The sequence below is a fragment of the Jatropha curcas genome, chromosome 3, assembly GCF_041381405.1.
Source record: "Jatropha curcas cultivar XTBG-Jc1 chromosome 3, XTBG_Jcur_1.0, whole genome shotgun sequence".
NCBI lineage: Eukaryota > Viridiplantae > Streptophyta > Magnoliopsida > Malpighiales > Euphorbiaceae > Jatropha > Jatropha curcas.
In genome coordinates this window covers 27,887,825-27,912,973 of record NC_143153.1, presented here as the reverse complement: position 1 = coordinate 27,912,973, position 25,149 = coordinate 27,887,825, and the positions used below count along the sequence as shown (strand labels likewise).

Below are 25,149 nucleotides of genomic sequence, written 5' to 3'. Positions count from 1 at the left end.
AAATATAATTAATGGTTAATATTTAAATTTAATTAAGAATCCTCATATTTAAATTTAAAGTTGTCATTACAAAATATTAAATTGCGAATATCACAAGTTTATTCTCACAGCCCTTTCAAATATAGGCTGTATTATTATTTTTTTTCTTTTTTTAACTTTTTGGTCCAAACAGCATAGTCATTTCCGGAGGCAGCAACCTGAAAATCTGGGGGAATCAAGTTTCCAAGATCATTCTTTGTCCCAATCTTGATAATAACAATATCATTAATTTTTGCTACATAAAGATCAGAATCAGCGGCCAAAATATTCACAGAGCTTGTTTGACTGATCCCATTGTTCTTCCTGATTGCTGACAATTTAATAATCTCTTCTTTCAGTCCCCACTCAAAGAAATGATCATAGAACTGCAATAACAAATAAATAAATAAATTATCTACTCAACAACAACAAATCTGAAGCAATTTCTTGATGCAGCATTAAAATATTAAGGCAAAGGAATCAAATTTTGATTTGAGTTTAATCAAGCCAAGGACGGGCAGCCACTAACCCTGAAAACAAGAATAGTCTCGTTAAAAAAAATGAACAAGTTAGAAAAGGAAGGAGAAGAAAAATTTTACTACTGAGGGAATTCCAGGATGGGTAAGAATGTAAGCATAGCCAAGAAGGACTTTATCTGAAGGGAAAGGCCAAGATTTTTGTGTAGAGCCAGTATCATGATTATCGATAAAAGTTACTGCATTTTGTGGTAAAATTCCAATAAATCCTGGTGGTTTTCCATTTGAGTCTTTCAATCTCCACAGTTCTCCTTCCACAGCCACTTGGAGAATCCCTTTTGTTGTAAAATCAAATGCTGTAACTACTCCGCCAGCATTTTCAACCCAATCTTTTAGTGCTTCTCTGTGTGAGTCTTGATTAGGGTTAGGTTTTCCATCCTGACCATAAGCAAGAGAATCCCATTTTTCACCAACTGCAAAATCTGGAGAAGTGTTTTCCATATAAAGCTTTGTAAATCTAGGAGCATATCCTTTAACAAAATCGAATCGCCATCCGTCAAAACCAATGTCAGATTTTAACCAATTTAACCAATTTGATAACTCTGTCTGAACTGTTGTGTTCACATGGTCAATATCAGGAGCAGGTCCATAGCCTTCTCCAGTGTCAGGATTTCCTTGTCCATCAGAATATTCTGTATCATCTCTGCAAATAGAGGATGGACCCAGTCAAGTCTAGAATCAGAAGTTCCACCTTCAAAAATGCAATATATTCCTCTACTATCTTGTTTCTCTGCAGTTCTATGGTTTATTACAATATCAGCTATGGATTTTATTCCTTTCTGATGGAGTGCTTCTATTAGTGATTTCAATTCATCCTGGGATCCGTATTTCGATGCATCGAGATCGTACAATTTGCCTGGCAAATATCCTGATGACAAAACATTTACATGAGGAAGTAAACAACTCTTAATCATGATTGTTTGCTAGTTAATTTTACGTAGAAAGGAAAATTTTTTTTCAAAAAAAACTTAGTTAAAATGTATACACCTTGGGATGAAACTGACTGGGAAGGAGGAGGAAGCCAAACATGAGTAATTCCAGCATTAGCAAGATCAGAAATTAAGTTCTCGAGTAAGTTGTACCATCCTCCTGCTTGGTTACTGGACTCCCAATTGAAGCCCTATTAATATCATACACACCATCAATATCTTAAGAACAATTGAAATTCATATTTTGTGCACAAACCTGCATATACATTATGTGTCTATATGTGTAAGAGATACGCTTGCATGTATACCTGAAATAATAAATGAGGAGATATGAAGGAAGGGAAGGTTGAAAGGAAGAGGGAGAGGAAACAAAATATAATGAGAAACCTCATTCTAATTTGTTTTGCCTTGAATGTAGTTCATGGCTTATGATATTGTTGTCCTTTTATAGGAGTTATATATGATCTTATTTGCTTTAAAAAGAAATTAAGGTAACGGTTTCTTTATTTCTTGTTTTTTGACGTTAAGAAAAAAAAAAATAAACAAAAGGTATTTGTTGAAAACATTTAATTTTTTTTAATGCCGTCAAACATGTATCTCCTTTAATATAGTAAAAATATAACTAATTAAGATTTTATACATGACCTCTTATCCGAGTTATATCAATAAAAAACACTTATATACACTAAATAAATTTAATGATGATATTTAAGTAAAACCAACTAAGCATTAGTAAGTATTTTCCTATTTCATACATTTTATTCCATTTTATCTTTTATCCGTTTATATATCAATATCTTGTAGATTCTTTATGTTCATATTTGACTTTACCCTCGTACTCTTTTGATTTGTAACCTCATTAAAAGGGTATTAAAATTTTCTCATATAAGTAATTGAGAAATGTTGCAACCAAATATAGAAATCAACATATTAATTAAAGGTAGTATTAAATTTTTATAAGGTAATAGATAAATATTGCAATCAAATATAGAAAAATCAATTTGTACTTAATAACTTGTCACGATCCAAAACCGTGGGCTGGCCCGGCACACGGGCCAGGTAAGTTTAAGGTTTCCGAGGCTCGTAGTAAGCCTAACTCATATTAATCCACTTTTTTAAAGTTGATTGCAGGAATAATAAGCCCATAATACGACGATATTATATCATACTATCAAATCATACCTTTGGCCCAGCTTTCATTTTCTTTAAATAATTCATAGTCCGAACCTGTATTTCACATACCATTCACGTCGTTCATAATATAGGCAAATTGAGTCAATCGTACTTTTAGAAAGTCAATTAGAAAATCACAGGTATTATTAAATAATACACCAATAACCTTTATATGATAATTTATAATACATGACTCCCTAACTGCAGATCTCAGTATAAAGATGGATACATTTTTATACATAATGTTGTACATTCATCACGAACTGGAAATTACTGTTATAACTTTGCAGAGAAAGAAACAGAGCTTATCTGAACTAGCACAGTGTCTACTTCCTGGGAAAAGATTTATGGAAGGGAGAGTGAGTTTCACAAACTCAGTAAATAATAATAAACAATGCATAACTCAAACGATCACACAGGATGCTTTCCATATTTATTATGATGAACACTCGTTCAGTCAACTGCATGTCACAACATCAGCATCCATAAATAATATCACCTTCAAGTAATCACATTAAATGGAGATTGATCGGTGGCGTCACAAAACCCCCAACAATTGGTCAGTGGCGTCACAAAAGCCCCAACAAGTCGTCATCACATATGGCCTGTCCTCTCATATGTGTGTACTAGGGAGCCGATCCCCATACCTGGCCAACTGGTCTATTTCTCACCTGGCCAACTGGTCTATTTCTCACTTGACCAGTCTTTACATTGTTTTTCCATTATCTCTTTCTTTTCCATTTCCAACAGGAGACCACCTTGTTATTTTACCAAATCATTCATATCATATTCATTAGATGCACACATAGGGCGCCAATCTCCCATACATGGCCAACGGTCCCGAACTGTCATCACAATCCCATGGTGACTCACTTCATCCCAATTTCACCTGCAAGTAAAGCACAGTATAGTCACATCTCAAGTAAGTCAATCAACTCATATAATATAGAAAATCACGTAGAAGATCATTATGCACATACGAGTATAATTATGGAATGCATATAAATAGATAACTCTTGTATGCTTATAATATTATAGTTTATATGATAAATCATAATGTAAATAATGTTATTTTTATAATAGTGAAGGTTGGGTATCGGTTTTGTGTATATATTTATTTATTTATAAGATGCGAAAGGGTCGATGCATATATGCAAATGATAGTATACACCATTTATTATTACTCAGAGTGATAAAAGGAGCAAGCCTTCATTTGGATTTTGACTAACATGAGTGGTAAACAAACTCGACGATCTAGATAAAACAGAAATAGAAAGGAAAGACCGCATTAAACATATGATTTTCTTTTAAAAAAATTACATAATTAATTTAAATCTTATTGACATTTCTGATAGTATTTCCCCTCAAATAGGACTTTTCACTTGTCCAAATACTATTAACTTACTATACTTATCAATTATTGCTTACATAGCCCATCTATTAGACAATCAATGAATTCGATCATTACAAGTAATAATTTCACGTTTAACTCATAGCTTATAGATAAATAACCTTTAATCTAATCTCAATAAATCCTCCTATATTTCTGACTAATCTCCATCTAATTCATTTCCTTAACTAGTCAGTAAACAAATAAAATCTTTCATTCATTTCCTTAACTAGCTCAAATTAAATCAAGGAATGGATTCCTCTTTAAGAAATGAATATATTTAAAATTAAAGTTCAACATAATTTGAATATGTCTCTAATTCTCTTTTTTCTTAAATACAAGGTCAAGTACCTACTTTATATGTTTCACTTAATTTATCCAAAACTCATTCCATAAATCCATATATATCAAAATTCACAATTTATTTATATGGCAGTAATTATAACTTGCTTAAGTTTATTAAAACTCTTATTTTACTCTTAATCCTTAATTATTTTAATCCAAACTAATTCAACCCAATAACAATAATTTTTAAATTTGAAATTTACATTAAATTTAATAAACTGAATCTTAAATTATACCGATAATAATCAATCTAATTAAGATCAACATGCAAAGTCAACGTTAATTGCACATTTGATGTTTTTCTCAATCCGGATGGAAAAGAAAATATTGAATTGTCCAAGTTAGATAGTTTAGGAATGTCTTTTAGTATAAAATGCACGAACGTATATAATAATTACTTAAGCATTTTTTGGCTTATTTCAATTGTATCACCTTATTATGTTCTCTGCGTGCACAGTGTGATATAAATATATTGTATTATACACTGGAGAACTGGGGGAGATAGTGTTGAAATTTCATTAGATGCTTATTGTAATGGTGTTGGTTTGTGCCATATACTTATAAGAGAATTCTAAATGTGTTAGGTTCTCATTTAAATTTTAGGAGTAATAGTTAAATTCAAAATACACCATTATTTTAAAATAAAAATCTAGCTACTAATAATTGAACAATAACAAATGTCTACTGATCGGATGTGGATGTACTAAAGGTACGAGTTAAATGGATTATTAAGAAAAGAATTCGTGGAGGGTCTAGAATCCTTTATTTAGTTTACAATTAGTAATCCACGTTGTATGGATAGAAGGGACATAAGGTATCCATGCAAACTTAAAAATTACAATATAGCTTTTTATGATGTTGAAATAATTAAGCTTCATTTATACAAAAATAGATATATGGAAAATTATTATCGATGGTATATCATGGTGAAACCTGGATTGATAATAATTTGGATTGACAGTCCAGCGCATAGATTTGTAGTTAGATCTAATATTGCGTCAATATATGGTCATAGATATCGCTAATCCTAATTTTCATCAGGAGAATATGGAGGAGTCATCAAACACAGCGGTGCAAAAGTTGTTTGATATGCTAAGTGCCACTAATCGTGACATTAGCCTTCTCTCATACATTTTATGTTTATTTTGTACATTTTTTTCTAACTTGTAAAATATTTTGTATGCTCGCATTCTGTGTATCTTAATGGTATTTTAGTATTTTATTCAATGGTAGCAATAATTTGTGTGAATGATTTTAATTAGTAATATACATATACCTTTTAACAGGTGAAAAGCTTTTGTTTTTTCAAAATTTTTGTTTTTATTTCTTTTATTATAAGCCTTAGTGATAGACTATAATATTTGAAAACAAAATTAGAGACAGATTGAATGACGAATTTGTGATCGATTCTGCAACAGTTTAGCAACCGATTTACGATAGCGGAATCAACAACTTACTAATGACTGATTTTCAGGTCTTTTAAAATTAGGGTAACAACCAATTTATATTCTTTAGCGATGGATTCAAGTGTCACTAATTAGTGATAAAATTAATCATAGATCGTCGAATTTTTAGAGATAAGGCTTAGTGCGACAGATTTAGTTTGTCGCTAGTCAGTCGCTATTTTATATTTAGCGACAAAATTTTTAACACCGTCGCTAAATGGCCTTTTTTTTTTTAAAAAAAGGTGAATACTAAATACAAAATTCTATGGCGATCCACCCGCCTTTTTAAACTAACTTTTAGCATTTTAACCAAGTCAAATTCTATTTCTATTAATTGTATTATTTGTTAATATAGCTTTTATAACAGCTTTTAAAGAGTGAGAGAGCTTTTTATGAAATGGTAATGTTTAGCGTTTCATATGGATTAATTAAATTATTTTTCTAAACATCCCCATTGTTTTTTCTCTCAAAAAACTAATGTCCATTTTTGTCACTTTTAAGTTAAATAATTATTTTTTACTAAACACTTCCAATTTAAACCACTATACAAATAGCTACCAGCTAAAGGTTGTGGTCGGTAACAACTTTTTAAATATTTTATCAAAATGCTAAATGTTATTTTTTATAGTGTTTGTTAATATAGCATTTAAACTAACTTTTAAATGTTAAGCAGTGTTTTATAAAATATTAACTCAATCAACTAAACTCTATTAAAATAATTAACAATCACTAAAAAAACTAACTAATTTTGTCGAATAGACCCAAAATCTAATAGCTAATAACTAACTACTAATAGCACGGCTAACAGTTAATGTAATAACTAACAACTACTAAAACAACTAGTTTATGCTATCAACAATTTCACTTTTTATTTTTGTTTAGAAGATCAACAATTGCACCTTTCATTTTGCATTTTAATTTATAAGAGAAATATCCAATTAATTTTAAGCAACATAATTTATAAAGTTTAAGATATTGATTATTTGTTATAATTTTTTTTTATTTCCTTTATATTGTGAATAGATTAGAATTGTTGAAATCTGATTCGTGCAACATACTTATAATGTTTTACTATTATTTTTGTTCGAATTTGGGATCATCGTAGATCCTCCAAAAAAGTCATAATATTGGGTATTGTTATTATTATTATTATTAATATTATTATTATTAAGTTAGAGTGGTTTAAGTTTAGAATTTGATAAGTTTATATTTGTTTTTTCTTTTTCTTTTTCTTTTTTTTTGCTTCTTGAAAAATGTATTTAAATAATATATATATATAAAAGTACAAGTGGAAGAATATTGAGATGAACAAAAAATAATATAGTTAGATTTCATAACAACAAATTGTCTACTATTTCGATTGGCTAATAAATAAAACAAAAAATTATTATTAAACAATTTTTAATTTTATTAGTTATATAAATGACTAATATTTATTGTTTATTGTTAATATTTTAGCTATTACAATTGATATTTTAGCTTCCTACATAATGATAATAATAAATCTACATAGTATAGAAGTTAGAGCTAAAAATATTTATCCTTTTTTATTTTAATATTATGATTAGTAATTAAGTTCAAAATTTAGGATTCCACGTTGAATTTGATATTAGTCCTTTTATGATGTATACTATATAAAATTATAAATTAAAAAAATCAAAATTTTCAAAAAAAAAAAAAAAAAAGAATCAAAAGAAAAAAAAGGAAAAGAAAATGCCGCAAAAACCTAGCAGGTGACACAAAAAGAGCACGTTGCACGAACCCGACTACATCGCAGCTTTCAGTTGGCCTTACCAAGCAATAAGGCCGAGCAAAGCACAGAGCAGCGGCGAGTTTACTGCACAGCAACCATAATGGGCGGCGGCAGAGGAAGAGGAAACAGGTCACGAACTCAAAGAAAACACTTCAGAGATGGGCGAGAGAACGTCTGGAAACGCCCCAAATCTGACTCACCTTCCGATCCCAACAAGACCACCACCAACACCACCACAGCCGATAATCCTACTTGGCAGCCCTTCGCTAATCAAAATGCCGCTTTCGATGATTACTACAAAGTACTTATTTATCTTTGTATACATGTTTCTCTTATTTCTATCATAGGAAGTGTTTGTTGTATCTTTGTTTAAGAAATGATGAGTGCAAATTTTTTGCTATTTTTTGTTATAGGAACAAGGGATATTGGCGCCGGAGGAATGGGAAACCTTCGTAGAAGTTCTTCGAACGCCGTTGCCTGCTGCTTTCAGAATCAATTCGAGGTATGCCGTGCTTTCCTCTGCTCTATCGTGATTAGAATTCCAAAATTGATTGAAATGAAACAGAAAACGAAATGGTTATAAACTTGTAATAGTGAACTCCCTATGTAAGTGTTAGTTAGAGGAATTATGCAGGAATTCTTTACTAAATTACAGTCCCTTGAGCTGGCTTTCTGAATTATATGTTAACATATGTTATTTTGTAGAAACTTTTGGCAACAGATGCACTTTAAATTGAGTTCCGTGCTTGATTTGCTATGGGCCATGGCCTAGCTATTACTTTCTGTTCCATCCTTGCTAGATGTCATGCTATGAAGACATAACCTCAAAACATATTCCCTGTTAGACAAGAAAAATAGATTATACTTGTACTATATGACCAATGCAAAAGTTACTCAAGATATTTCAAATTCAAACTAAATATTGATTTGGTAGCGGCATACAGATTTAATCTGTTGGATTTGGTTAGATTTAGAAGTTGGTCTTGAAATTGTCAACTAACATACTCTAGCAACAATAAGCAGCAAAGTTTTCAGATATAATGTTGAGTGTGTATAACATGATTAGTTCAGGAGATTAGTCCTTGGCTCTTCAGCCTCAAACTGGAATCTTGGGTCAGAAGCAGGTCAAACTCTGGGGTTGTGAACTTATTGTTGCAAGAAATAGATTTCCTATTTGAAAATCAGTGAAAATATATCATGGAGTACAAAAATTCAATGTAGAGATTGTCGTACTTGTATGGTGAGAAAGGCTTGAATTTGTAGAATCCAGCGTAGAAAGAGCAGAATTGCTTTAACATGATTTAAAGAAAGAGATGAGTGGGATATAATTGTTTATATGATTTTGAATGTTATCTGATGAATGGATGAGGCTGCCCTTCCTGTCCCCCCTTCCAACACAAGTACACTAGGGTCCTTTATCATATGTTCAATTGAATTCAGAAGCTAGAAGCTTCTAATGTGAGTAAGAAACTACCATATGAATGATTTATTTTGGGATTTATGTTTAAAGTCTAATTCACAGCCACGATGATCTGCAACTTCCAAAAAATGATGAAGCTTAAATAAAATAATGGATCCTCTGAATTGAACAGCACAAGGAAAATTAGCAATTCCTTGATTTATTTAAAGTGTTTTAGTTAATGATAAGCTTTTTTGTCGCAACTCTTAAATTTCCCTTCTCTCTATTTTGCAGTAGCCAGTTTTGTACAGATATTAGACTGCAGTTAGAGAATGACTTTATGAACTCTCTTCAAGCTGAGGTAAATTGATATGATTTATTTTGCTGTAGATAGTTTTGTTGCCAATTGTTGGTTCTTGGCTGTCTCTCACTCTTCTTTGTCACTTTCAGGTCACTAATGGTGGAGAAGTTGATGCTATCAGACCATTGCCCTGGTATCCTGATAATCTTGCATGGCATACAAATTTTTCCCGTATGCAGCTAAGGAAGAACCAAACCCTTGAGAGGTACATCATGTAAACATAATTGTGAATTATTGTTTTGTTGCATTTGTCTGGAAAACATTTTTTTTTTTTTTTTTTTTTTTTTTTTTTAATGTTTAACTAAAGTACATATCTTGTGAACCTGAGACTTGCTTTCCTGTGTGCTCTTTCCCATCTTTTGATTTATATGGCAATATATGGATATTAATGCACACCATATGGAGAAGTCAGATAGATTTTCTTCAATTATGGGAACATTTGATTATTTATTCTCAATAACAACATAAAATTCCTTTTGAGGTGAAGTGAAGGGATCAGAGAAGAGTTAGATGATGTGGAATCTGTTTCTGCTCATTTTTCTCAGTGCATGCAAAGTGCTCACACGCCTTAGATGCAAAACAATGTACTACTTATTGCCAACAGCACTATGCAAATTTTCTGGTTTCTAGTTTTTTCAAATAAATATATAGAGCCATGCCTTAGGTTTTCTAAATTTCCAACGCATTTGTTGCAGAAGAAAGATTAGAACCTGTTAGATGGTATTAATCCTTATGAGATCATATCCAGTGCCAGATAATACTGATTAATGAAGTATTATATATGCTTAAGTTTTGAATCAATTTTTGAAATTTGAGGGTTGTGCATAACTGGAAACTTTTTCATGTCTTACATAATGGGGGTATTATTAGCTTGTGGTGTGTTAAATTATTTTATCTCTAACATGGTTCAGATGCATAATTCCAAGGACAGGCTTTGGGGCAAGATTAGATATAATTGGCTCAGGTGGGTTTGATGTCTTGGACAATGGATAATACATGATACATGCTCTGTTACTGTCATTTAGAATCACAAATTTCACTGTAAGGAGTAACCTGCCAATTCTGAGGGCAGCTTATTAGAATTTTGTATATTTTGACTTGGCTGAATTGTCATAGCGTGAAGAGTAACATGCCCAATCAGAAGTAGCATATTTACAAGTTTTTAGACTTTTTCATTACGTTGAGTACATGGTTTTTGTTGATAATATGACATGAAATGTATCATATATTCAGTTCCTTGCTTTTCTTCTCCATATTTGTCATTACTATGAGACTTTCTCTTTAGTCCCTTTCTGGAGCTGTGTTTCCAATGTTTTCTAAGAGCTGTTTTACATGAAAATTGTTTTGAATTTTACATCTTTATACCATAATGACTTACAGGGACCATGAATTCATAGCTAGTAGCTACCCTCATTCATAAATATTTTGTTGGTTTCCAGATTTGTACTAATACTAAAGTATGTATATAATATGTCATGGCTGCCACCAATTGAATCAACAACTTTCATATAGCCGACCCAAACGAGTTGGGAACTAAGGCTTAGTTGTGTTGTTATAATGTAATTGTTTTCTCCAGTTATCACCCAATTAATACTTCTCATCGAATGTATAGGTTTCATGAGTTCCTAAAGCTAGAGAATGAAATTGGAAACATCACTAGACAAGAGGCTGTCAGCATGGTGGGCAATTCGTATTTTGGGGTTTATTATTGATATCATGCTGCTCTTTCTTCAGAGCATGAGCATCTTGATTCTTTTTTAAGTTTTATACCTTTACCCGATTTGTATTCATTTTTGCTAAATGTTTGTGCCATGTAGGTGCCTCCTCTCTTCCTGGATGTGCGTCCAGACCATTTTGTGCTTGATAGTAAGCAACTTATGGTGCATGATTCTTTTTCTTTTTTCCTCCTCGGACACATTCCTAACATGTGCATGGTGCTTTTTCCAGTGTGTGCTGCACCAGGTTCAAAAACATTCCAGCTGCTGGAGATTATATACCAATCAATAAAACAAGGATCACTGCCTGATGGGATGGTTTGTTTTTTTTTTTTTTTTTTTTTTTTTTTTTTTTTTTTTTAAATTTCCTGTTCCTATCTTTAAATCATATGGTTCCCTCTAAGTAACTTGTTTGCACTTTTTTTTTCACCACAAGATGAGTTTTCCATGATTCATCCATTGTGAGCATTCACAGTGATTAATTTGCAATACATCAGAGGACAAATGTGGAATGCTTCTTGTGAACATCAAGTTACTTTAGAATCTCCAAGTGATGTATTCAAATATATGTTTATCCATGGTTCTGTTATGCTTCGTAAAGTATTGGTATTTGGAAACTTCCAATTGTCTGAATAACTTCTCTTAAGGGTGGCCAAGGTTCCAAAACAATCTGGAAGTGCGATTCTATTCCTCAAGTTGGGGAATTGGAGCAGGAAACCTGGTTTGAACTGGTTCTGGAATCCGGTGGTTCCACAAACTGCTTCTGATTCCGAACTGAATCTTGGCCACCCCTAACTTCTCTGCAGTTGCATTCCTCACTCTGCTTTTTTGTGAAATTAATTCATTATATTCTTTTGTTTGCTTGTGTAGATTATAGCAAATGACCTTGATGTCCAAAGATGTAATCTTCTCATACACCAAACAAAAAGAATGTGCACCGCTAACTTAATAGTCACAAATAATGAAGCCCAACAATTCCCTGGCTGTCGTGCAAACAAGAATTCCACTAAAGCTTCTGAAATTGAATTTGAGCCCCCCATCAATCAACTTCTTTTTGATCGTGTCCTGTGTGATGTTCCCTGCAGCGGAGATGGCACCCTTCGCAAGGCTCCTGATCTGTGGAGGAAATGGTTAGAATAACTTTCTTTTGAATGTCCACATCTAGTTTACATTTCCTTCAGAATAGAAGAGTTTTGTGTTTCCTTCTATGCAGGAATTCAGGGATGGGCAATGGACTCCATAGCCTACAAGTGCAGATAGCAATGCGAGGTAGCTTGATAAGAAAGTCCTCAATTATGATTTCTTAATTTCCCTACAATTCTAAAGATATATCCTTTGTCTTTTCTTGGTTGGTAATTTGTTAGTACTTAGCAGTATGTCTCAGTTGCATATTTCAAAATTTTAAAACTTATTTTGCTGCTGCTCTAGGGTAGCGTAGCAGCAGCCATGTTTTCGAGAAAATAGAAGTGGAGTAAGTTCGCAATAAGAGAAAAAGAGAATATAGGAAAAAGCAGGTTGTATGTGGGCTTTACCTGTACAAACCCTAAATTTCTATAAAACTGAATTAACAGAACACAGCTACTTGTTCTTTCGCTCATGGCTATGTCATCTTTGCTCCAGAGAATCAGACCAAGTAACTTGTCGTTGTGGCCCAAAGAGCTTTTTTTGAGCCTTCTAGCCTCTATGCTTCTGAAATCAACAAACTTTTATTTATTTATTCATTTTGGAATCAATGCTATTCGAGGTGCTTATCTGGTAACTTAAAGTGAGACAATTCAATGTAAAATATAAGGATGTGAAATTTGTGCATATGATATTTTTGATGTGAGATTCGAAACAAAAGCTGATTTGTAAATCAAATAATTCTGACGAATGCTGTGTGCTGCTAGTTACAGATGTGAATGTCTTACATTTATCGTTCAGTATTTTGCTTTTATTTAATGGGTGTGTCATGCTTCTAATGCAACTTATACTTAAGACTATTAGAACTTCTACCCTTGCTAGACTGGTGTAAATTGTAAATGATTTTGACTGCTTGTTTCTAGATTTAAGCCTTGCTGTTATGTTCCCCTGATTGTTCCCATCTTGGTTTGTCATTGGTGGATTCTTGAGTTTATATGACTGGATTTATTTCAAATCAAAGCCTATACCGGACTTAGAATGGAAATATTGATTCCTATAGGCTTATCATTGCTTAAAGTTGGTGGAAGAATGGTTTACTCAACCTGCTCAATGAATCCTGTAGAAGATGAGGCTGTTGTCGCTGAGGTAATTATGTCTTTGAAAATTATTATTATATCTATACCTGTGAGGTTTTCTGTTTGTTAATTTTTTAACTCTCAAATCTTCTTTTTCTTGGTACTCATGCCCAATTTTCTTAGATTTTAAGGAGGTGTGGAGGGTCTGTTGAACTGGTTGACGTCTCTGGTGAGCTTCCTCAACTTGTTCGCCGGCCAGGTCTAAGGAAATGGAAGGTTTGTTAATCATCCTGAGCTTTTTCTAGTGAAAGGGTGAAGATTTGACATCCTAATTGTATTAATGTTTATGGTTTAACAAAGTTTTCTAATGATACTGTTATTTTTATTGTGATGATATGGTACAATAGGATTATTTTCATTTCAAAAACATGCCAAAACTAAGAATATGTTCATCTGGATATTGTCAATGGAATACTGTGCTTTCTTGTAGAGGATGACTAAACCAAAACAACATAGAGGAAGCTTGCTATGATGCCTCTGGCATGCAGTTTAAAGGATTTTGATTTATTTCTTCTTTGTTTAACATTAGTTTAGCACTCAGTTTATTGATGATGGTATTACCACCACTAAATTGCAAGGGTTTTCCACTTCTGGGCCTGTCCTCTAGATTTTCCTCATTATGGAGGTTTATGGCTTTTTTTTTTTATAATAGTTAAGGATGGAACTGCAATATGCAAATCATTAAATAAGAAATTTATGATTACATTAATTATGTTTTCTTTGGATATTATATTCCCTTCAATGGAGAATAGTTTTTGTTGGAATAAAGGGAGAGAAAAGAGCATTTGATGAAATAAATTTGGACCTAACAGATGAAACTAAGGGTCAAACTGACAGTGTTACATGTGACAAAGATGCTTGCCTTTTAAAAACGTTTCTTGGACTGGTTGTTCTGTTGTAATACTTCTATTTCAAGATGTATTTCTTACAACCATCTGGATTTTTCACCAAAACATATTAGGCTTTGTCTCCTAGAAGACACCTAAGATCTTGAGTACCATGGGCACAATGTTTCCTGATGAGAACTAAAGCAACTTGACAAATAAGTACTTGCTTTTAGACTCTTGGTGTCTCTAATTTAACAGCATTATTATTATTTTGCAGGTAAAAGATTTCAGAACTTATAGCATCTTGGAAGCTGCTAAAGTTTTTACTGCATGCATTTTTGGCATAAAATATATCCATTTAAGAAATGACATACTCTAGTGTATAAAATATGTTCTATTTTCTCAAGTTAACATATTGTAATTAGAGGTGATCATCAACATTTAAAACATTTATCACATCTGTTTGCTATGGTAGCTAACTTCTACTAGTTTGGTACTAAGGTTTAGTCAGGTCTAATATTAGCATATTTATTTGATTGATTTGGTCCCATCAGATAGTTGGAAAGGGGTATATTTGATCTCTTAATTGAAACTATTCTTGAAGCGGCTAATAGCTTCCAAAAAGGAAGTCAATCCAGTATATTACTCCTCTAAGCTAATGTCAGTAACTGCAAGAAATTTTGACATCAGGGGATGAATTTTAAGCGTTTCTGTCCCAGGTAGCATTTTGCTTTCAGATTCATACTTGCATATAATTTTTTCTTTATTATTGTTTTACAGGTACGTGATAAAGGTATCTGGTTATCTTCCCACAAAGATGTCACCAAATTTCGTAGATATGGGATTCTTCCCAGCATGTTTCCTTCAGGAAGAAGCTATGTTGCCACAGCAGATAATAAGCATGAGAATGGTGGTGATGTGAATTCTGAAGATGAGCCGATGGAGGATCCTATGACTTCAATAGAGGACTTGGATGAGGAAGTTTCTGATCTTCCTCTAGAACGTTGCATGAGGATATTGCCTCATGATCAGAATAGTGGGGCCTTTTTCATTGCTGTCCTCCACAAACTCTCACCTTTGCCAGGTAATTTTATTATTGAAGCAACTTAGTATTGCTAGGAATTAGTGGAGACTCGTTGATAGCGGTAGGCTTATCGAACATCACAATATTACCAGTAATTCCTTTGCCTCCACATCCTAACCCATTCATTTTTTTCCTCATTTTTTTTGGGCAGCGAAAGATGCAGGGGGGGGGGGGGGGTCCAACTGATATATAAAAACATAAATATTATGAATACCCTAAAAATAAATAATGAAACAAAATTAAATATCAACTATCTTTTTAATATCTCAATTTTGACTTTAGAACAAAAAAAAAAAAATAAATAAATAAAGGATCTGAAGACAACAAATAACTTTAGCTCACTAATTAAGTAGATTATTGAAGTTAAAAGAAAATTTACCAAATTCAGTGAAATCCCACAATTGTTAAACTTGATAACTAAAATTTATCTGCAAAGGAGATGATGAACCAATACTAGTTTTTATTGTTGTTAATTTATCAAATGGGAGAAGCATTAAATTGAAATTTCTAATTCTATTGTTTTGAAATTTGATTAATTGGAAAAGCAATTCTCAAAGTTAAATTGTGTTAAAATAAGAAACCTTTAACTTTAATCAGTTCCTGTTGTCAATGTATCTAAAATCACTTTTTTTAAGAGGGCTTAACTTTAGTTTTAATAACTAAAGTATATTCCAAGTATAAGAAAATAAATTTTTAATTTTCAATTTAGGGGGCCTCAGGCCTTGAGACCCTCTCAAATAATCCCTAATTTATAATTGGAAGTGATTTTCTTTTCTCAATAATACCCAAAAAGACACTATTCAACCAAAAATATGGGCTGCAATTTTTTTCCCTGAAAGACAATTAGAGCCCTACGAAATTTGGAAATTCTAGTTTGGATGCATTGCTGTTTGTGGGGATGGCAACCTTCTACTCAAATTTTTTGGGGGTGTGTGGCAGTGGGAACATGGTCCAGTTCAAAATTAAGCAAACCGAAATACCTGGATTTTTTAGGGGAAATATTTAAAACCAAAGTGAAGTAACTGAACAAGCTGAAATCAATTTGGTTGGCTTTTTTTTTTTTCTTTCAACTGGATAGTGCTCAACCTTGCTTATATTTCACTTTGCATTTGTAGAATGCTTTCTTGCTGCCTCATATAGATTATGATGTGTCTGTTGTGAGAAGAACCACTATTTCACCTCTTTCATTTACTCTCTCCCTTGTGCTTGCATGTGCTTTTCCTTTGTTTGACATATGATTATATGGTATCTAATTATCTTTTTCTTGCAGTCATTCAGGAGAAACCACGTCGGCGAGGAAGTTTGTTAACTAAAAATAACGAGCTGCAACAAAAGTTATCAGATCAGGTTAGTGAAGATAATAATGGGCCAGAGCTAAAATCAGAAGACATTGCATCAGAAAAGTTTTCTGAAGCAGCTTCAGAGGCTGATTTAATTGAGAATGAGGTGGACAAGGCTGATTTAGAACCTGATGCTTGTAATACATGTGATGAGAATGGTTCAGAGGAAGCTCAAACGTCAGTTAATGGAGAGACTCAATCTGGGAGGGCAGTAGGGAAGAGAAAATTGCAAATTCAAGGAAAATGGAAAGGGGTTGACCCTGTTATTTTCTTCAAAGATGAAGCCATTATCAATTGCATAAAGGAATTTTATGGTATTGATGAGTCATTTCCATTTGAGGGTCACCTAATCTCAAGAAATAATGATAATAACCATGTGAAGAGAATTTACTATGTTTCAAAGTCAGTCAAGGATGTAATTGAGCTGAATCTCCTTGTTGGCCAGCAGCTTAAGATATCTTCAGTCGGCCTGAAAATGTTTGTAAGTAAACTTTTATGCTGGTTTTGTCATTTTATTTTGTTTTGTATATATTCCTCACAATAGTCATGCTTGTAGTCTCTTACCTACTTTCTTCGTCCTCCTCCTTTGCTTGTTGGTGCTCTCCCAAGTAGATTGACAAACTCAAAAAAATCGTCTACAAATCCAAGGGCATGATGAAAATTGCTAACCTACCAAACCTTATTTTCTCTAAACATCCTTCATAAAGAGACCTGCTAGCCTGATATACTTCAAGAATTGTTTGATTGATGAATTAATAACTTATTTCATCATTTTTTTCTTCTAAAGGAGAGACAATCATCAAGAGAAGGTACGACTGCTCCATGCTCCTTTCGGATATCATCTGAAGGATTGCCAGTTATTCTTCCTCACATCAGCAAACAGATCTTATGGGCTTCTCCAGTAGACTTCAAGCATCTTTTGCAGTATAAAGCTATCAAATTCATGGACTTTGTTGATTCTGAGTTCGGAGAGAAGGCCTCAAAGCTAATGATGGGTTGCTGTGTGATAGTCTTGAGAGGTCTGTAACATCACAATGTAAAATGTATAATTAAGTGTGTAAACATGTGATTAACATTATTATTTTTTCACAGATGGCAAAAATTTGTCAGATCCTGGGCAGGTAGATGCTTCTACAATAGCCATTGGCTGCTGGAAGGGTAGGGCCAGTTTGAGTGTAATGGTCACTGCAATTGACTGTCAAGAACTGTTAGAAAGGCTTTCAGCGCGGATGGAGACTGGAAAAGGCTCCTTGATGCAAGAAAACATTGTCAATGGTAATGAAGTGCAGGCTGCTAATGGTAATGAAAAAGTCGAGGAATCTGAACCTACTAAAAAAGCAATAGATGTCTGATATTGTTATAAAATTTGAGTTTGTATACTAATTTTCTTGCATTAGGCGATAGGCATTGGCATTGTTACAATTGATACATCAGAACATTCCTTTCCTTTGACTTCCTTGGGTTAAAATTTTACAATATTCTTGGTGGTTTCCTGTATATGGAAATGACCATAAGTTTTTGCTCTTGTAGGCAAATTTAAAATTTGGCAAGGTTGAAACTTTTGCAGCTGAATTACATTTGAGTGAAAATGACAATGTTTGAATTACTGAATGGCAGTTCCCTTGTAGCGTTGGACTCGGTCGACACAATCATTTTATTTTGCTTTTAATATCAGTGCAACGTATGAAAAGTCTCGTTGCAAAAATGAAATCTTGGGCTGTCACTGTCCATGTTCATCTGACGTGCTTATAGTGCACTCACAAAGGAAACAAAAATCGAGCTAATATTCAAGCCTGAAAAGCCAAGTAAAGAAGAAAAACTACCACAATATGTATATATATATATATATATATATATATATATATATATATATATATATATATATATATATATAATATGAGACCATCTTTTCCCTTTCGCCTCATAGAGAGAGAGAGAGAGAGAGTTGCTACACATGGGTAATTCGCATTGTAACCATTTAAAGGGTCATAAACAGTCATCAAATTAGATTGAGAAATTCATATTTGAGAATATCCAAGTAGAATCATAACCTGAAACTCATCTCCACTTAAAACATGCAAACTAAACTGATGCAATGAAAAATTTATAACAAAACACATCACAACTTTCAAAATTGCTATTAGGAGCATAGAACAGAAAACCACATATTTTGAAATCCATGTCTGAACAAATTATAATGAGCTACAACACTTGCTTTTTGCGGGAATTTCTTGTCCGGGCCCTGGAATGACAATTTTCTTGCCCGACAACAATGCAGGGTTTCCGTTTGTTTGGTTTTCACCAGCAGTCAATGTCTTCTTGTTTACAATGTTAAAGATCTCCGTCAACACAGTCAAGAAGGAATTCTCAACATTAGTAGATTCCAATGCAGAAGTCTCTAAGAAGAATAGTCCTTCCTTCTGGGCAAATTCCTTAGCATCCTCGGTAGGAACCACTCGCTGGCTCTCAAGATCACATTTGTTACCAATCAAAATGATAACTATATTCTTGTCAGCATGGCTTCGCAGCTCTTCCAGCCAACGAGGTATGTGATCAAAGGTCTGACGCTTTGTTATATCATATACCAACATTGCTCCAACAGCACCCCTATAGTATGCGCTTGTGACCGCCCTATAGCTGTTCCAGCAATTACACATAATAAACCATCAATTGCCATTAACATGTTACAAGAATGTAATTTGACACAAGGAATGCTCCATCCATTCTTCCAACAATAATAAAGAAAAAATCTTGATTCTCATGATGTTAAACATCTCATTTCTTGATAATTTGGAGTCGGCATATTATTTAATTCTGTGGGTCCCAATGGATGATTAGAAAAAAGAATCAGTCATCAATATTGAGAATATACAGCTCTACCAATGGTGATGCTGATGCAGGAAAAAGATACTAGTATTTAATAAAAATCAAAACATGGAATGGCTCAAAAGATATTTGTTTAACAATAGAGCTCCGACATACTAAAAGCAAACAGTTAAAATATAGTAATTAAGTGGCATTGCGCATTGTGCCAATCCAAATCCAAACAGAAGAATGCTGAAATTCTTTGGAACTCCTAAATTCTCATGGATTTAATAACAGAGCATCATCAAGGCATTGAAGTATGTGAAATGAACACATCACAGACAAGACTTCAACCACAAAATTAGTGGGTCACCGTTAAAATAGGGTCGATGGAGTTACTGAACCCACTCAGCGATGGATCCCCCCCAATATTCTTTTTTTTTTCCATGAATATTCCACACCCATTTTATATGTAAGAGTAATCTTGTTTCGGGTTCATAACTCTCTCCCCAGTATTTTTTTGCAAATCGAATACCTAACCTTGGATAGGTCATCTGCTGCACTCAAACACGTCTTCCTACTTGAACCGCTCCTGACGTGTAATACCAAAAATAACATTAAGCAAGTCAAAACTATTTCTTCTTTCAAAATGAATCAAGTCCAATCAGAACTCGCAAAATGCAACCCTCCCACTCAAACCAAAGAAAAGAAAGAGGAAGAGAAGGCAAAAGCAGAAAATTTTCATTAGAGCATGTTATCTCAGATTGAAATTTTGTCAAAGGTGAAGGAATAGCAATGGTAATTGGGCAAGGACTGAGGACAAATTACTTGATTAGTGTTGTTGACATATGGTCGTCAATTAGATCTGCTTATCCAATCAGCTAAAATTAACAAAGAAAGAAAAAAATCTTTTTGCCTGAACATTAATTGCATTTGCAATAGTAAATTCAATAATCCCACAACCACAACGTAATTTCAAAATTGGAAATTCTTTTTTTAATAAACTTAATATCTTGATGCGCATAAAATAAAAAATCAAATACAAAACAAAGCCACACACAACCAACGAATTATTAAACAAGCAAAACCTACAACAATACAAACAAACACTTGGAGTAAATATTACTATAAAAGGAAAATAAAAGAAAGAGTAATACCGTTCTTGTCCAGCAGTATCCCAGATCTGGGCCTTGACGCTCTTGTGTTGAATAACCAAAGTTCGAGTCTGAAACTCGACGCCGATTGTAGCCTTTGAGTCCAAACTGAACTCGTTCCTGGCAAATCGAGCTAGTATTTGCGATTTCCCGACTGCTGAGTCTCCTATCAACACAACCTTGAACACATAATCAATCTTCTGGCTCGGATCACCATATCCTCCTCCACTGGCCATTAAAGCACAGCTCTCTCTCTGAAACTTCTTCTGTATATATCGATTGGACGAAAGAGAGAGCGATCAGTGGTTCAGTAGATCTAGCTAGTCTTTGATAGTCTTCTCTTGTGATTGTGTAAAAAGGAAGCTAAAGCTAAAATTTAATCAGCAAAGCGCAATCATGGAACCAGAGTAATGATCCAGTGCGATGCCGTTTTAAACTATCATCGGTAAACCAGCTGTCCTCCGCTTGCTACGTCAGTCGAATTAATCTTATTTTGGTGATGTGGCGTAAGTAAATATTCCTTGATTATGGAAAACACAGTTAATTATAGTTGATAGCGATATTAACGGGACAGAGAAGTGCGCGGATGTTCCGAGTGAGCTGTCTGTCTGGCTGTGGACTTTGGTTCCTCTTGTCAGTGTTTTCTTTTTAAAACTTCTATCAATCAAAATTCAATTTTACTACAGCAAGGAATGGTAATAATGTAAATATAGATGTGGATTGATAAAATTTATAAATCTAATATTTACCAAAAAAAAATTTATAAATCCTATGAATTTGTCAGATTTTTTATTTGATTAAAAAAAAATAGATCGCAACTTATGAAATTCATAAATTTCATTATGACCTAAATTTTACCGCTTTAGAAATAAAAGAAATTTTACTTTAGAGATGAGATTTTTTAATTTTTCCGTTTTCATTGATAATGTATTTAAAATTAAATAATTTCATTCTATAAGTGTCTTTTTAAAATTCATGCATTATACTTTTCAATAGAACCATCAAAAGTGAAGTTTCATTGATTTCATAATTTATTGATTCTATTCTACATTCTATAGATTTTGTATTATTATAGGATTCACATTCCATCGGTTCAAATGATCTCGTAAAGTTTTTACTACTCAATTGATTCGTGTAAATAAATAATTAGTATTATTAATTCAATTGCAAAATATTAACTTAAACATTTTTATGGTATTGTTTAGTTTTACTAATATAATAAAATAAAAGAAGTTTGAATGAATTGGGAAAATACGATAAGAAAATTATTAATTAAAATTGATATGAATATGAAACATAGAAGGAAAATTTTATACAAATTTAGGATAAAATGCAAATAGTAAGAATATTAATTCATTGGAATTAAAACATTTCACTTTCTATGATTACGTTAATAATTGTAATTCTTCCTATCACTATACAGAGAAAATACGTACACCAAAAAGGAAACATATGATGATTAACAATCTGATTTCATTTCGGCATATGATGCTTGCTGATATTGGAGGTCAAGGTTTGGTGCCATTGGCAAGGAATTATTAGCATTTTGACTTAGGTGAAAAACACTATTTCTACGATTTTAGATTCTTCAATATATTTCTACGATTTTAGATTCTTCAATATGGTAGCGTTTACGTTAATGTAGTTTAAGGGAGACGATCATGAAATTTTACTTTCTTTAGTTATTTTTAACAATCATTTTTAATTTAGCGTTTAACGTTTTAAAAACTCTACTGTTTATATTGTTCGGTAATCTATGATTTATATTAGTATTTAGAAAGTGGATTATGAAATGTTATTTCTTTTAATATTTAATGAAATCTTAGTTAAATATATGATATCTATTAAAACAATTAATTTTATCGAATATATAAAAAAATGAAAAATTCAGATAAAATGTAATTAATTAAATTAAAGAATATTTTATTATCTATATTTTTCAATAAAAAAAATTAAAGAAAAAGCTTTATAGGGTTTTACTTTTAATTTGTTAATAATACATTAATCTACACAAACATAGAAAAAAAAAGACAAATAAAATAAATAATTAATCAAGATTGAAATTTTAAAGAAAAAGAAAGATTCGAGATTCAAACAATTTTTGGAAAAACAAAAGAAAATAAAAAGAGATTTTTTTTAATTCAATTAAATTATAATATTTGGAATATAATACAACTAATAAGCAATATTTGCAATTATTATTTATTTTTCTCGCCTATTTTTGTTCCAAAATGAAAGATTAGATGATGATTGATTAAGTAAACTTAAAGCATCAAAACCTTATAATTGAAAGCATGAAGAAGCTCCTAAGATATCATTGCTCAACTCCTAAATTCCACCCCGTGACTCCAAAATCAGAATATACATTTTAAAGGGCACCAATTTATCCATCATTATTTCTTTCCATGGCATTAAAGATACAATACCCACTAAACTCATCTTTAGAAAAAGTGAAAACTGTGATTAAACTTCGAACCGAATTAAAGAATCCCTATTAATAGAATCCGAATACCGATGATTTAAAAAAAAATACAATACCCACTACCATGATTCATTCCTCACTAATCATTGCAATTCCAACAATTATATATAATTATAAAATTAATGATAGAGAAGGCAAAGTAATAAACTCATTCTTTAGTAAAAGTAGTTTTAATATTCATTAGGTTTTGATTATTTTCATGTTGCTTTTTAAATAGTTGGACGCTTATGTGCTCTTAAATCCTCTTTCTTTAAAAAAAGTAATTTTGTTATTTTTTGCACTTCTCTTTTCTTTTTTTTTTTTTATTTTTTTTAAATTTATTTTTTATTTATTATATAAGACATATTATACGATTATTTCTTTTTTATTTGCAGGCAAAGTCGCACGAATGAAAATTCATAGATTAATTAAAAGTGGCAATTTTTTGTTCAATAATGTAATATAATTTTTTTCTGATTTGTTTATTTTCTTTTTTAAATTCTTTGTCAAATGGTTCAATAATCTGTAATTTTTGTAAATACATAACCAAATATTATAAATATTAATTATTCTTTTGGATTTAGGGTATTACTATATATTTGATCGACTCTATAGAGTATAGCTTAATTCTCAATGATTTGTGTGTGTATTTTTTTTAAGGTTCCTTTTAAAAAATATACATATTTGACTTTTAACTCATAATTTAATGCTCTATTTTGATGATATGACCAAAAGCTAAATCAGCATCTACTTTATAATCGAGGCATCTAAACAGATTAAAAAGCTTAGATTTAGAATGTCTACTGTCTATCTATTTATCTTTATAAATATATATATATATATATATATATATATATATATATATATATATATATATATATATATATATATATATATATATATATAACCTTCAAAGTTGACATGGCACAAAACTAAACTTTGAAGTGTTATTTATTTTTTTCTTTTTACATTTTTAATTTATTATTTTACATTTCCAATCTTCTTCCTTCATAGCCTCTGGCTTCGTTCCGGAGAGAGGTTGGAAAAGACCTTTCTGATACAGATAATCCTCTATCTGCATTTTTCAAAAGCCAAAATCTGCACCGTCGAATTTTTCAATTTTCGACTTTCCTTCATCTGCAGCCATTGCTCCCACTCGAGTCTAACTCCGCCTTGATTGTTAGTATACGTGAATAGTAGCTGTGAATAGTAATTGTACACGTATACGTGAATAGTGACCGTATACGTAAATAGTAACCGTATACGTAAATAGTACTATGCGTGAATAGTCCTTGGCCTTAACACTGCCGGACTTAGCAACAGTAACTCTAATAGTACTATTCACCACCAACTTTGCGTTACTGTTTTACTATTCACCACTAAGTCGATTCTGCAACGACTTTCCGAGCGGACAACACCAATAGACTCGTCGTAATTTTCTGATCGTCGTGGTATATTTGTTTTCAGAGTATATCCACGGATCCGGTACCGCTCTGATTAGCGGGACCTGCCGAAACCTTCGGCGGTGATACCAGTTGTTGGGAAAAAATTACGCAAAATCCCCTTTACGAAAGAGCAAAAGAAAATAATAACACACAATTTGATAACGGAGTTCGGCCAATATTGCCTACGTCTCCGGACTGCCACAGATCTTTTATAGGAGAAAAACAAATATTGTTTACATACACTCACAGCACTCTTTCAAGAATATCTTAATTTTTCTTCTTGAATAATCTCTCTATTTTTCTCTCACAATTGCTCTCGCTCTCTCACAATTGCTCTCACTCTCTATTTCTTAGTGTTGTACGGAGATAAAGAAAATCCTCTCCTATTTATAGGAGAGGTTTAACGCGTCCACCGAAACTGTAACGCGTCCACCGAATCCTAACGCGTCCACCGAAAACAAATTTTCTTCTTCCTTTTTATTTCTTCAAACCGTGTGGGTCTCATATGTTGGAGGGACCCACAGTAATACTTTAACAAGCCCCCCATCATCCATTGCGATCCAAACAGATAAATAGATAGTAGTTCTTGGTTCCCTGCAAATTGAACCAACATGTCAAGACAGATAGATAGCAGTTGTAGAAATAAATCTATGAAATATATACATATAGATAATGGACAACGGCTGCTTTCTTATTGAGTTTAATTGCAAC

The 25,149-nt window shown here is 32.4% G+C and overlaps 2 protein-coding genes and 1 pseudogene across 4 annotated transcripts; 1 reads left to right on the top strand and 2 right to left on the bottom strand.

Moving 5' to 3' along the window:
- Positions 1-74: 74 nt before the first annotated feature.
- Positions 75-1,881, bottom strand: LOC105641737 (alpha-amylase-like; annotated as a pseudogene). Its single transcript, XR_016320135.1, has 4 exons — positions 1,792-1,881; positions 1,542-1,674; positions 618-1,422; positions 75-404 (listed from the first exon to the last, which is right to left on the bottom strand). The product of XR_016320135.1 is annotated as an alpha-amylase-like (transcript).
- Positions 1,882-7,559: 5,678 nt separating this feature from the next.
- LOC105641640 (S-adenosyl-L-methionine-dependent methyltransferases superfamily protein) lies at positions 7,560-18,145 on the top strand. 2 transcript variants are annotated; one of them, XM_012226226.4, is made up of 15 exons: positions 7,560-7,890; positions 8,003-8,091; positions 9,283-9,349; positions 9,439-9,554; positions 10,962-11,028; positions 11,167-11,215; positions 11,297-11,382; positions 11,935-12,194; positions 12,278-12,333; positions 13,247-13,332; positions 13,446-13,538; positions 14,930-15,233; positions 16,504-17,054; positions 17,361-17,592; positions 17,666-18,145. In XM_012226226.4, exons 1-15 carry the CDS (start codon positions 7,690-7,692, stop codon positions 17,923-17,925), a joined length of 2,517 nt encoding a protein of 838 aa, XP_012081616.1. In that variant the 5' UTR covers positions 7,560-7,689; the 3' UTR covers positions 17,926-18,145. The 2 variants fall into 2 exon arrangements, with proteins under 2 accessions (XP_012081616.1, XP_020537968.1); XM_020682309.3 differs by lacking the exons at positions 7,560-7,890; positions 8,003-8,091; positions 9,283-9,349 and adding an exon at positions 10,261-10,313.
- A 531-nt stretch (positions 18,146-18,676) lies between these two features.
- Positions 18,677-20,989, bottom strand: LOC105641639 (ras-related protein Rab11D). The gene is made up of 2 exons (XM_012226224.4): positions 20,536-20,989; positions 18,677-19,210 (listed from the first exon to the last, which is right to left on the bottom strand). The coding sequence occupies exons 1-2, from the start codon at positions 20,766-20,768 to the stop codon at positions 18,766-18,768; spliced, it is 678 nt and encodes a 225-aa protein (XP_012081614.1). The 5' UTR covers positions 20,769-20,989; the 3' UTR covers positions 18,677-18,765.
- Between the last annotated feature and the right edge of the window lie 4,160 nt (positions 20,990-25,149).

Bases quoted from the DNA above. Each gene is read 5' to 3' on its own strand.
- LOC105641640 (XM_012226226.4), top strand. From the start codon at position 7,690: ATGGGCGGCGGCAGAGGAAGAGGAAACAGGTCACGAACTCAAAGAAAA. The intron at 11,383-11,934 runs GTTTGTTTTTTT...TTGCTTGTGTAG, and splicing joins GATCACTGCCTGATGGGATG to ATTATAGCAAATGACCTTGA. The intron at 13,333-13,445 runs GTAATTATGTCT...CAATTTTCTTAG, and splicing joins ATGAGGCTGTTGTCGCTGAG to ATTTTAAGGAGGTGTGGAGG.
- LOC105641639 (XM_012226224.4), bottom strand. From the start codon at position 20,768: ATGGCCAGTGGAGGAGGATATGGTGATCCGAGCCAGAAGATTGATTAT. The intron at 19,211-20,535 runs GTATTACTCTTT...TTGCTGGAACAG, and splicing joins GATACTGCTGGACAAGAACG to CTATAGGGCGGTCACAAGCG.